The 13144-nt window shown below is 32.4% G+C and overlaps 1 protein-coding gene across 2 annotated transcripts in view; it reads right to left on the minus strand.

Moving 5' to 3' along the window:
* Positions 1-6685: 6685 nt before the first annotated feature.
* LOC116344053 (homeotic protein ocelliless) overlaps positions 6686-13144 on the minus strand; it is a 33195-nt gene continuing 26736 nt past the window's right edge. For both annotated transcript variants that reach the window (XM_031772428.1, XM_031772427.1), the window contains exon 4: positions 6686-9756. In XM_031772428.1, the coding sequence (XP_031628288.1) occupies positions 8824-9756 (933 nt within the window). In that variant the 3' untranslated portion in view covers positions 6686-8823. The remainder of the gene's footprint in view (positions 9757-13144) is intronic.

The raw sequence follows: 13144 nt of genomic DNA on the forward strand, positions 1-13144 counted from the left end.
ATTGCTTTGAAAATTGTACGACCATAATTAACAGCATCGGTTTATCCCTATCAAAATCAATTCGTATTTAATGTGACACAAATATATTTCGTCCTAAACGTGAAGGAGACAAAATCATATCGTTTTCCGTTTGGCTTAGTGTGGTTAAAGTGCCGTTGTTTGAAATACAAATATTTTATTTGCCATTAAATTTCTATGAATTTCGAATTGAATAGTAAAGAATGTGGTATCTCATCGGATCATATTTCATGCAATTGAATCGGAATCATGCAGAAGGCCAAAAATCTATGTCACGTGCCGAAACTATACACGTATTGTGTATTTTGCCTTATTAGTTGGGCGTTTCACCAACCAATCAGCTGACAAAAGGGAAGATCTAAGCAAAAAGGCCAACGAAACAATGCAAATCTTCATTCATTTATTCAAAATTAGATAGGAAAATGCACCGAAACCCCGAATTGTTACGGAAAATCACAAAAGAGACAAAACAACACACACAAAAAAAATATATTCTCAAATGATTACCAGTTAATTTAATAGTAAGCGCGTGCAACAGCATGCACACTTTTATTGATGCCGAATACGATTAGATTCTTCGTTAGCCTCAGAATGTGAGATTAAATTCAAGCAATGAGTTTTGATTGGAAACAAATTACGTACGATGCAATGAGAATGAAGCTTATTTTAGTGGACATTTTTTTTTATCAATTTAAATTTTTGTAAGTTGATTCTTGTCAGTGTAATTTGATGAGAAAACTTTACACCTACTACTTCTACTGATGAAACGAAAAATGGTTGAAAAATGAAAAACTGGTGCCGTATAAGTGTAAATGTACATAAAAAATTCCAGTAGAAGACAAAAGACTAACGAAAGAAATGAAAAACACAAAACGAAGGCTTCAAATTAATAATTGACAAATACACTCCAACGAAATCTGATGAAATAGTAAAGCGAAATGAAAAACATTACACAATCTTTCAGAAGGTAATCGAAGAAGATGATAAAATATAAGGGAATGAATAGAATAGGCGATGCAGTAGTAACAAAAACACATCCAAGGGTTCCATTTAATCTTTACTGATGTTTCGTTACTTATGGATGGAACAAAATAACAATGATAACAATAATAATAAATACATAATAAAATTCAGAACGATGATGAAGAAAAAGAACGGCAAAAAATGATGACAAAGGTGATGCGCGTACGCTTCAGTGGTATCCTTTCCTTTTTTTTTCTAATATTCCATAAAAAAGCGGAATATATTCTTGCTGTGCTAAAAGAAAAAAAAAGAATGATGCGTAGAAAAAAAACCACGCTGAAAGCATAATACGGTCTTATTTTGATGGCAAGGAATTTTTGAGATGTTCACAATGAAATGTTTGGGGGATGACATTATAATGATGTCTCTAAATTTGCTTTTTTTAGATAGAGAGAAAGAAAGAGAGAGAGAGAGAGAGAGAGAGAGAGAGAGAGAGTGGGAGATACAGAGGGCGATACATCGGAGTTTGCCCAAAAGAGAATCATTTCGAAAAAAAAATAAGAACCAAAATCTAAATGCGAGACTTTTCCATTAAAAAAAAATCCAGAGAAAATTCGACTAAATCTATGACAAAAAGGTCTGAGAAAGTAATTGAAAAATGCGACTTTCCAGCTGCAAAACTATTAACTTTGATGTACAATTATAAATGAGTGACAATGATACCAGTTCTTCTATAAAAAAGTTCTCAATTTGACATTCTGTCAAAGCATCGACAACATATGCGTGCTCCATTCTAACTCGCGCTCACAATTCGATATGAATGTGGAATGAACGGACACAGAAACAGTGTAAAATTCCAATTAAACAGTCGGTATTAGGAAAATTAATCGCGTATTACACGCACCTATCGCCATTAATTAATATTATCATATTTCGTAATTATGTAAATTGAATCGATTTTCCATCAAATATAGCTAGTCATGGTTATGATCGCTGTGCATTCCTCTGTAGATTATTGACCTTTTTCCATTCAAAGTCTTTCTCTCTCTTTCCTTCAGTTTTGGTGGTATTTAAAGTAAATCAACAAAAAAAGTAGCTCGCACTGATTTTATGACCCATAAAATTGTTGATAGTATAAATGTTACCTGTCCAATGAATTGGAATGGATTCGTCATCGTAATTAATAAACTCACACTCTTTTTTGTGGCTATTGAGGACATAGATCGATGTGAAAACAGCACAATAATGAAAGAGAAATAAAAAGAAAGAGAGAAAAGTGACATAACTGCATGAACGCATTGAATTTTCGATTTTCATTTTGTTAGTGTTTTTATTCGTTCATCACACGGCAATATTTTTCGATTTCATTAACGAATAACCGCTGAACAATCTCTATGATAAGAGAAACGATACAACTATGTCAGACTAAGGGTGAAAATTAAAACGGAAATGCGTGTTCAATGAAAACATTTTTTGATACGCTGTGTTTTGTGTCCATTCCATTTGACCTTCCACTCTCTTTTATGAAACTATGTGTTCAAATACGATACACTGTTTATTCTTTAGATCTTTTGTGCAGAAACGCATAGCATTCAATTCGAATTTGTAGGAAATTTCAAAAGATTCTTGCCGTTTGAAATTCTTTATTGCTTCCTATTCACCGCTTGCTCGTCTGTGATTTGGATTTTCTATAGAATTATTTTTTTTACTGCCTCTTTGATTTCAGGCCTGTTTTTTTTTATTTGTGGCCTGGGAAGATCGCATTTTTGGTAAAAATAAAATATTATATTAGTTGTCGCAATAGGAAATCGATCGCTGAGTCGATGTGTCGTGCTATATACCGCACACACATGAATCGAATTACGCTGCTTCTATGTCTAATAAAATAAAAACCAATAAATAACCATTAGATCAGGTGATTTAAAAATAAATGACATTATAAAATCATTAGAGGCGAAAAAAATGATGCTGAAAGAGTCACACGATCATGAAACATACTGACGTTTTGTATCGGAACTGGGGGCTTTGATTGCGTCGACGTGGAAATGATCGTTCTTTTTCATTTCGTTGCCTTTACATTTAATAATGAAATATTTCGGTTGGTTCCTGTTTTCCGCACCGACGTCATACCGATTGCATTGTTCAAATTGTTTGATTATTTAAGTCGACGAAAATGTACAATAACAATAACAATCGAAAGGAATAGAGCTTATGGACAGCCATAAAAAATCGTCATCGTTTTTGTGACTTTAGAAATCAAAAATGAATTTTTAATTTGTCCCGAACATCCTGAACTCATATTTTATTTACTTAGAAAGTTACTTGACGACATGCATAATGTTGTAGGCTATTTATTAAATTCTTAATTTACAACGAAATTTTGTGTAGAAATATGGTTCTGTTGAACGAAATGTGGTTCTGTTGAAAATTGCAATTTTTTCTCGAATATGTACAAAAAAGTGTTCCATACAATTTCACTGGAAGTGGGAAAAGCATGTCTGATGAAAAGAACAAAAAGTGTTTTGTAAATTGATTTCGCAATTTTATGGCCACATGTTAATTTGGAAAGGATGATAAAAATAAATGCAAATATGGACAAAAATCGTAAATGTTATTAAATTATTCAGATCATTAAAACTGCTTTGATTTAAATTTTCAACAGAATCACAAATGCTTTTCAATTACAGCGAATATTTGGTTTTATTTCAAAGAGTTTTACGTTGGTTCTTTTATACCAGTACAAAAAGCCAACGTGTACATTTTACATGATGATTGCGAATGTGTTTCGTTTCAAAATGCTGACAAAATGCAAAGTTCTTTGAATGTGAAAAACTGATTGTCTTTGAAATTATACGGCTTTGTTAAACTTCAAAGCATTTTTATTTTATTTTTTTAAAATTGAATCAAATGCAATACACATCATTTGATTTTGCAATCAAATCATTTTCGTTTGATTAAGTTCCTTTTTATGTTGTGTTAAATTGAAAACTCATTGAATTTTTACCGTAACATCACCAATCTCAAATTGTCTATGCAGTTCATGAGTATGTCTTTCGTTTGTCCACCGTATTTCCTTGTTATACAAAGCACAAAGCGTGGAAAATCCAATGAGTGTGCATTTGTGACTTGCAATGACAACATTTGACGTTAGCTGAAACTGTATAGTTTATGTCACACAATATGATATTTATGCCGAGGTGAAAAACTTGCAGAAAGACAAAGGAATGTTTCGCATTATGTGAATTACTGTGCGTATCAAAAAACAACAATATTGTGTGTTTTGTTATGAAGAAAAGTCGTTTTCGTTTGTGTCAAAAAAGAGAAATTATCATGTCTGGTTTTCCATCGATTTTCATTTGCAACATTCTCACATCACACGTACGTGTGTGTTGTATTTATGGAACTTCTAGGACTTCGACAAGTGAGCAACGTACGCTAAACACAAGACACGAGCACTTTTATGATTGCAACTGGAAAAGTGCACTGTTCACGCGCACCATTTCACATTCAACGTCGGGGGCATAAAAATGTCTTGCCATGGGATTTTTGTTGTTTTGTATTAGAAAATTCAAACAAGAGATACAATTCTTCGTGTGCTGAAACTGCAACACGTAATGTAAACGCGGCATGGTAGCAAGTCTTCTGTCGCGCGTGTACACGTGGCCGAATCAACTGTAAAAACATTTCTAAAGATTCTTCGCAAGTAATAATATATCTTTTTTGTGAAATCACGCTTCGATTTCAATAAACCATACAATTTCGATCGCACTGCCTGCAAAACCCAATGCCAAGATAGTAAACAACAATATCTATTTACTAATATTTCATTTTGGGTCATTGTACAGTTGTACACAAAGAGAGCACTGTGGTCAATGCGCTTCTTATCTGGAATGTATTTCTCTTCCTTTGTTGAATAGGTATGGCATAAAATAAATAAAAATATACTTATAAATACTGAAAGAAATTCATCCCCCGAATTTGGGCAAGTGGAAAGGATAATTAGGTGACTATTAGAGGAGTTTGTATCGAATTTCCATACATGCATCAAACCCCAAATGCCGCATACACTAAGATTACTCTTGGGATTCAAGAGCAAGCACGCTTATAAAATTATAAATCCCTTTCAATTTGTAAACCACAACTAAAACATTTTGCCTCTGTGTATTCGGAGCTGCCAACCAATTCTTTTCGTTCCATTTTAATGAGTATGTTCTTTATCGCATACACAATGGCAGACAGAATAAGAATTCGCTCCGATATGTATGTACATTTCGTATATTAATAATCGGATGCGATGCGGATGCCAATCTCATTTATGTCATGCTGCGTTTGTTTGGATTTTCAAAATGTTTCGTTATTAAATAACAGGGAGCACAAACTAAAATTTTAAACATAAGTCTTGTGGTAAATTCTGTGGCCCATTTTTTTCGACATATCATTAAAAAGCATAGATTTTTATCAATAATTTTTTTCTGCGATATGATTTTTATTTGCGTACAATGTAGAAATTATTTCTGAAGATGTTTGAGTTTAGCACTTGATATCGCCATTTCTTCAATTCGCTGCTAATTTGCATCGCATCTCATGCGTAATTTCACAGATTACATTGGATCAAATCAGAGAAAAGTAATCAAAATGTGCAAACATTTAAAAATAAAATGATTTTAATTGCGTCTTGGCCTTTTAAAGGTAGTGGGAACAGAAAAAGAAGCCGATTTTTGGAGAAAACGATGCGTTTTATTATTTCTTATTTTTATTTTTTTTGAACTCATTGTTGACGAAGATTCTATTTTGACACACTGAATTTGTTCTTCCCACACTGTGCTTTGTTCGCAATTTATCTTCTTCTTCTTTACGTTAAGCGTGCATTGAAGAATAAAATCAACAAAGTAAAAAGAAGCAGCTACCAAATATTTTCAACGCCTAACAAAGCACACACACACAAACCGCCTGAGAGAAAAGTTTAAAAAAAGTGTTTACAAACAATTGCCATTGTGCCCAAAATTAAATGGGAATCAATAAGACCGTAAATCGTTTCGAACTTACCCAATTTAATTGTTTATGTCTCAGCACATTTCTTTACCTACATCGATTATATTGTTTACTACCAATCAAAAATGTTCTCCTTCAAAAATGTACAGATAATTTTGCTTCTGTTTTCGAATTGCGTAAATTTCCGTGTGATTTTCCATTGTTATAAACTATTTTTTGCTAAGAGCTATTTATGTTTCGGCTAGACTGAAGAACAAACAGACGAAGAAAAAGAACATTTCATCAAATTTTGATTCTTTATTTATGATTTGAAGGATACTCTGAAGAGTGCCCAATATTCTTTATCTGAATTGAAAAATATAATTCTATCTAAAAGAAAATACATTTTCCGTGTTAAAACTTCAAGCATCCCACGTTTTGATTTAACCAAACACCTTCATTTAAATTTGGATGAAGATTATGCTAAAAAAGTACGCCCACGTCGAATTCAAATATCGAGTATTGTTTCAAGTTTTCTTCTCTCGATGATGTAATAGAATATCAAGTAAAAACTTTGCTGAAAATTCGGACAAAAAGCTATAGATTTCATAAATGAAAAGAAGAAATAATTTTTATCGAAATTTTTTTTATTGAGTTTTGTAAATTTCCACAATAATATACTTAATTCATTTGCAAATAATATATATATTATTTATATAATCAATTTTACTGCTATTTTATATTACAATTGGACAATTAACATTAGTTATGGTCAAGACACGGAAAGAAATGGTTTAGTATTTGAAAGAAGGGTAAGAGAAGACGTATTTGTTTTATACTTTTGCGATTGATTTTGTCTTTCTGAATTGAATGAACGATACCGGTTGGTGTGACTTAATAATATATTATCGACAAATTAGTTAAAATCGTCTCTCTTTGTCTTGAACATGTGATTGTGTGTGTATTAAATGTGTAACTATCCAAAGTATTGTGAGTGTGAGGGCATCAAATTAACATGTTTATGATATGAAATTTTGATATATATTTGTCGCTTGAATGTTATTTGTTTTGTAGCATATTTTTCACTTTTGTTTCAACTTTACACATATCTAACTCTAGAATATATTTTCAATTTGACATGTTAAATATATATATTTTTTATTTATTTATATAGTATAATTAATTGTAATTTTCTTTCCTTATCGTTTTATTGAACCTAACATAATCATGGATTGTTGATTATTATTTATGCTGATTTTTTGTTTAAGTTTTATTTTGCTATCGTCGTTTATGTTTGTTATTATTACTTTGAATGTAATTGTTGTTAAAGAACTAGAGTATTCGTTTGTTGTCCATTCGGAGTGCTTTGTCTTTAGTTAGGTGGATGATTTCTTTTCTTTGTTAATGTTCTTGCTTTAAGTTTAATGTGAGAATCGTTGTACTTCATTTATTAGGCATGAATAATGCATATGATGCATTTACTCGTGCTTTTTCTAAGGACCAATATATACTCATTACATTCTTTCTTTGTTTACGTTAATTTTTTTTAATTTCCTCTCATTCATGAATTTCATTTCTCCTTGCTTCAATGTTTTGTGGATTATTATTTACGTTTCACGCATTCACTAAAAGAATAGTGAATGAAATGAACAAATTAACGAATAATATCGCATGTTTTGCACTAATAAATTGCAATGAATCGCTTTTTTCTTACTCATTGCACAAAAACTGCGATAGTACAGTGTAGACGAGTGAAATTAAAAATTATCCATGCGGTCGCTACTTTATTTTGGTGATATTTTATTGTTGCGAAAAAAAATTTCATTTTTATTCAAACACGCACACTGACACATAGAACCAGAAAAAAGTTGAATGTTTCTAATAAATTACGTTTTTCTCTCTCTCGAAGTGTATGGTTTTGCTTTAAACATTTTGATTCGTGTTTTATTCCACGAAAAATGTCGTTGACGATTCGAAATTCAAAACCATTCTAATAATTTTTCTGCTTTCAGTTTTGTATTAAACCATATTCAATAAATTGATTGAGTTCCGATGGTCAATTAGAATTATCGTCAACGTATTATTCCTACAACTAAACTCTCTATTTCTATCTTCCACTCTCACTTTTTTGTGGTTTTTTTTTTGTCTCTTACACCTTCAATTTTTTTCTTAAAAATTATCTTGAAAATTACGTATTTTAAATTGTTGAATATGTGTTTCATTCATCATTTGTTTGCTTCTCTTGCATCAACTATTTACATCTTTGCCAGCCAGACATGCAAGTGTGTACCATCCGGTAAAATTTCTTTTTTATATTAAAACTCAAGTATGCATTCAGATCTTTTGAAGGCGTATTTTGCACAAAATCCATTTAAAATTAATTACAATATGTAGATTGAAGTATTTTTTTTTTGATATCAAATCACATGAAAAATGATGACGAAAAAATTGATAAAATATTCGAAGAAGAAATGACCAAGCACAAGAATACTAGTGAATAAAATTAACAAAAAATACAATTTTCGAATTGTTTAAATAGATTTATAATATTCAATGCGAGCTTCTTTTTTCTCTTTTAAATATTGTCATTATTTATCGGCGATATTTCTTCTTTCTCTATCAAAATTGAAAAGTGATTTGAATTTTTTTACTTCAATTTTAAATAAACAAGTAGGTTTTTTTTTGCGAAACTCTTTGTTTTTGTTTCGGTTGATACTTGATTTTACGATTAAATGATTGTAATCTAACAAAAGATTTTCCATTGTAATGTTTCTTGTGTGTGTATGTGTGTGAGTGTGTGTGATATAATATATATATAAAATGTATATAAATTAGAGATAAATTCCATTTTGTTTAATCAAATCGAATGTTTTATACCATATTGATGCCATACTTTTCTGGTGCTGGCGACATATAATCAAGACCATTCGATGAGAATGGCTGTGATGTCATCGCACCGTTGAATGTGTTGCTGGCGGTTAAGCCCATGTTTGATGTTGAATAACCTGAATGTCCCATGCTGTAGTTTGATTGGCTCTGATAGTCCACTTGTGAGTAGTAAGAAGCTGGTGTTTGATAGCTATTTGGATATTGATTGTATTGTGAATGCCAAAAATACGATTCATGGTTCGGCACATAGGACAGGGCATTTTGTGATGGTGTCATTGGTGGCGATGGTGTTGTTATGATTGATGAATTTGAACCTAATGGTGTGCTGTTGCCGCCATGGCCAAGACGTGCATTGATATTTGAATATGCAATTGGATTCGATGAAATCATACCGGCCATTTCTTCTTTGATTGAATCATGTATAGATGTGGATTTCATAACATCACTCAGTCCGGGCACACCATTTTGTAAGCCATAGTTCAGTTCTTTTTTACAAATTACATTTACCGGCGGACTGACCGATGATGTTGGTGTCATCGGTAGAATTGGTGATGAATTGTGACCAATCGATACGAGTCCATTATTTGATGTTGTGGTATTATTGTTTGAATTACTGTTTTGATGCGACAATTGATTATTATTCGATGTGGTAGTATTCGTGCCTTGTTTTAATGATGTGCTCGTATTTTTCGATCCAGATCCACCACTGTTCATACCAGAACTGTTTGTTTTGTTATTGTTGTTGGTGATGGCATTGCCGCTGCTATTTCCACTCGAACCGGTGCCACGTGATGATGGCAACGAAGACGATGAACATGAAGACCGTGACGATGATTTAGAGTTATTTGCATTGGATGACGACTGTTGATGAGTTTGTTGTTGACGCACTTTCGCCCTACGATTTTTGAACCAAACCTGCAATTTATAAACAGAATATCGGAAAAAATTAATATTATTAGATATATGAACACATGACTTTATGGTATTCCCATCCGAATATTTATAGACAGATGTAGTATTTAATAATAACTCTTATTAACCACCAAGTAATCACCAGCCCAATAACAATAGAAAGTGCATTGTTTCCGAAAACTGTTGAGCATGTTCATGCTTTTTCTATTTCAGAATAGATAATAATATCAACTAAACAGACAAAACGAATAAGTCACATTTCAATTACGAATATGGCCATATTCTATTGCAACCATGAATTGGAAGGGCTTCTTGCAGGTTGTAACAACCTTTCAATGGCTCAGCATGTGGTTTTTAATTTGAAAATATGCAGAAGCTCGAACATTTGCTGCTTTTCTACAACCAAATTAATGTATTTTTTTTTTTCGATTCAAAGACAATGCGATTGTGTGCGTGCATGGGATAAAATGCTAAGATTTGTCCTTTTTTGCAAATACAATCAAAAGGACAATACAATTTAGATGAAAAAGATTTGAATCACGAGCTAATGGAAAACAGATGAAAGTAATAAAAATCGTAAAGTAATAGTCTCAACGAAATTTGATACAGCACAAATTGCAATAAAGTAAATTCGCCGCAATAGCCAAAGCATATACACATAAAAAGGTAACAGTTCAGCAGTTTACCCACTTAACCATTTGCCGTATATTCAACAAATTAATAGTATACCATGTCCCGTGTATATTTCATTTTCGTTCTCTGGTTGGAAATCAAATTCAATCAAATGTCTATCACGCCAATGAGCACATAATAATAGCAGTAAATGGGAAAAAACACGGCACCCCTAAAATAACTCAAGCAAAAACACAAAATGCATTTCAACCCTCAGATTAAAAATCCAAAAAAAAAAATTATTCACGTTGTGAATACGCATCGGTTGTTGAGCAGTAAAGCGACGAAACGATACATTCAAGCACCCACAAAAATGTTTTTCTTTCTTTTATGAAGTTTCATTCTTCAGCATTTGTCACTTCTATGTTCTGCTCTCGTTTTTTGCTCTCTTTAAATTGAGTTTGCTCCGGTGGAATTGCTGTGATATTTGGGAAATTTACCGAATTGAATTCACAACGCAAGAAGAATCGATTTGATTTCAGGGCACAAAAGATGAAAAGAAGTCTATTAAATATTCACCATACTCTCTTTTTGTGAATGGTTCCCGGTCTGCTTGCATAAAAGGAAAAAATATCGAGTCAAAACGAATTGAGGGGATTTTTCCGAATGGGTACATGAAATAGCATGCATAAGTGAAATGTAATCGGTTACGTAATGAATAAGTAATGCGTGCCGCAGAGAGATAGTAAGAGAGTGAGCAGAGCGTTGAAACGCTTGAAGAGCACCCACCTATATGGTAGAACGGATATTTGATCCAACAGGATTCGATTTGTGCCAGTGAGGCATGCACATAATCGTTAACAGCATCCAATGCTACTTAGCACAATATACAATGCACTCACCCACTCGTTCGTGTTTGCTAATTTTTGGGGTGGAACCGACGCAACAACAACCAACGAAAACAACAATAACAGCATGCACACAGAAAAAAAGAAATCTATTTTCTCTAGTTTCTTTTTTTGGATGGAGTGCAAACAACACCCCAAAACTGTCATTTTCTGCCAAGTTAACCATGTGATTTGTTTACGGATTTACACTATGATGTAATTTTATTCATTATTTTCTTTGGATAAGAGGGTGGTTTTGGCCTCTTCTCATTTTACCGCAGTCCATGCTATGTTTGTTATTGTTGCACCCATGTATTGTCGACCCACACAATACATTGAGAGAAACACACTGCTCTTATCTTCACAGCAGACGTCACAAATACGAACGAATACACTATTAGAGGGTGTGTGATGATATAAAATTGAAACGACAGCATCATAATAGTTCTGTTAAAACGTCAATTTGCCGACATTTATTTGAAACAAACAAGGCACAATCTCTCTCTCTCTCTCCAAAGTGCCATAAGATTTAATTTCAACTAATAAAATGTGAACCAGGAAATTTACGATTCTCATACAAATTATTGTTTATGGCTTTAATTATCGGTTTTATAATAAATGTACTACTTCATGCAAAAAAAAGAAACTTGTACGTCGAATCGGTCGCATCTGATTTATTGCTCGGTCACAAATCATGTTGCAGCTACCTTTTCGATCATTAACAAACGGCACAAATCATAAAAACAAACAATTTTCAACGACCGTTCTGACTATGACTGAAATTTATTGCATCTTGCACATTGCAACAAACGAAAATATGACATTTTCATCAATGAAATGTTTACTTAATTGAAAATATGTGTGACCGAATACAAAATGATTTGTACAAGCACAACTGACTCAATGCCGTGTCGCTTCTTTAGCCAAGGTCTTTTGTATTAAAAACAGCCGTAAACAATTTAGAAAACTACCTTTCAAAACCTATTCATCATCAATCATCTCTCTAACATACGTATATATCACAGTAGCCAAATAAGAGATTAAAACTCCCATTCAAGTTTCATTTCAGCAAACAAAACAACAACAAAAATCACTCCCGATTTGAATGGCGTTAGTGTTGACAAAATGTGTGAAATGTTTTCATAATGCAAATAATATACAATCACTATTACTGATTTTTATGCATGGAAATGCACAATAATTTTTCTATTTGAGTGACAAAATGTTCCGATGTCAAAAGAATTCAACAATGGGAGTGAGACAAAAATCCCGAACGAACAATAGAGACAAATAAAAGTATCGCCGCACAGAGACAAAAAAAAAAGAAAGCGATGAATTGAAAATGAGGAAAATGCCAGAGGGTTGTAATTCATATTTCGTTAGTTATTGTGCATTTCATACATCGATATTTACAGTGTAAATATGTCAAATTGCAATCGATCGACAAATGCATTCTCAATTTTCCTTGACGAGTACAAAAAAACAACAAACAACCCCGGACTCTTTGTGGTAATAGTATGTGTAGCTAAATATGTTTTTATGCTGACACAATGAATAATAGTTTTTGCACAAGAAAAATGGAAAAGAAAAATATGTTGCATTGCCCATGGTCGGTATGTATTTCGGGTTTGTTTATTCGAAACATAATGAAAAAGGAGAAAAAAAATGTTTGCACTAAAATGTATAATCATTACTGCAATTGATGTCATCGTTTGATATTGTTTAGGCAAACACAGCCGTCTCTGTGTTTTTCAGCATTTTCTATTCTATTATTTTATTGTCATTTCATGTGTGAATTTGTGTTGGAAATAAATTGAGATATACACTGAGTATTGAATACAACATAAGTTTGAAAAACAACCAGCCATAAATTGATGATTTTTGAAAATGGG

Source organism: Contarinia nasturtii, unplaced genomic scaffold (genome assembly GCF_009176525.2).
Source record: "Contarinia nasturtii isolate CC-2019 unplaced genomic scaffold, AAFC_CNas_1.1 Cnas_scaffold_1037, whole genome shotgun sequence".
Taxonomy (NCBI): domain Eukaryota; kingdom Metazoa; phylum Arthropoda; class Insecta; order Diptera; family Cecidomyiidae; genus Contarinia; species Contarinia nasturtii.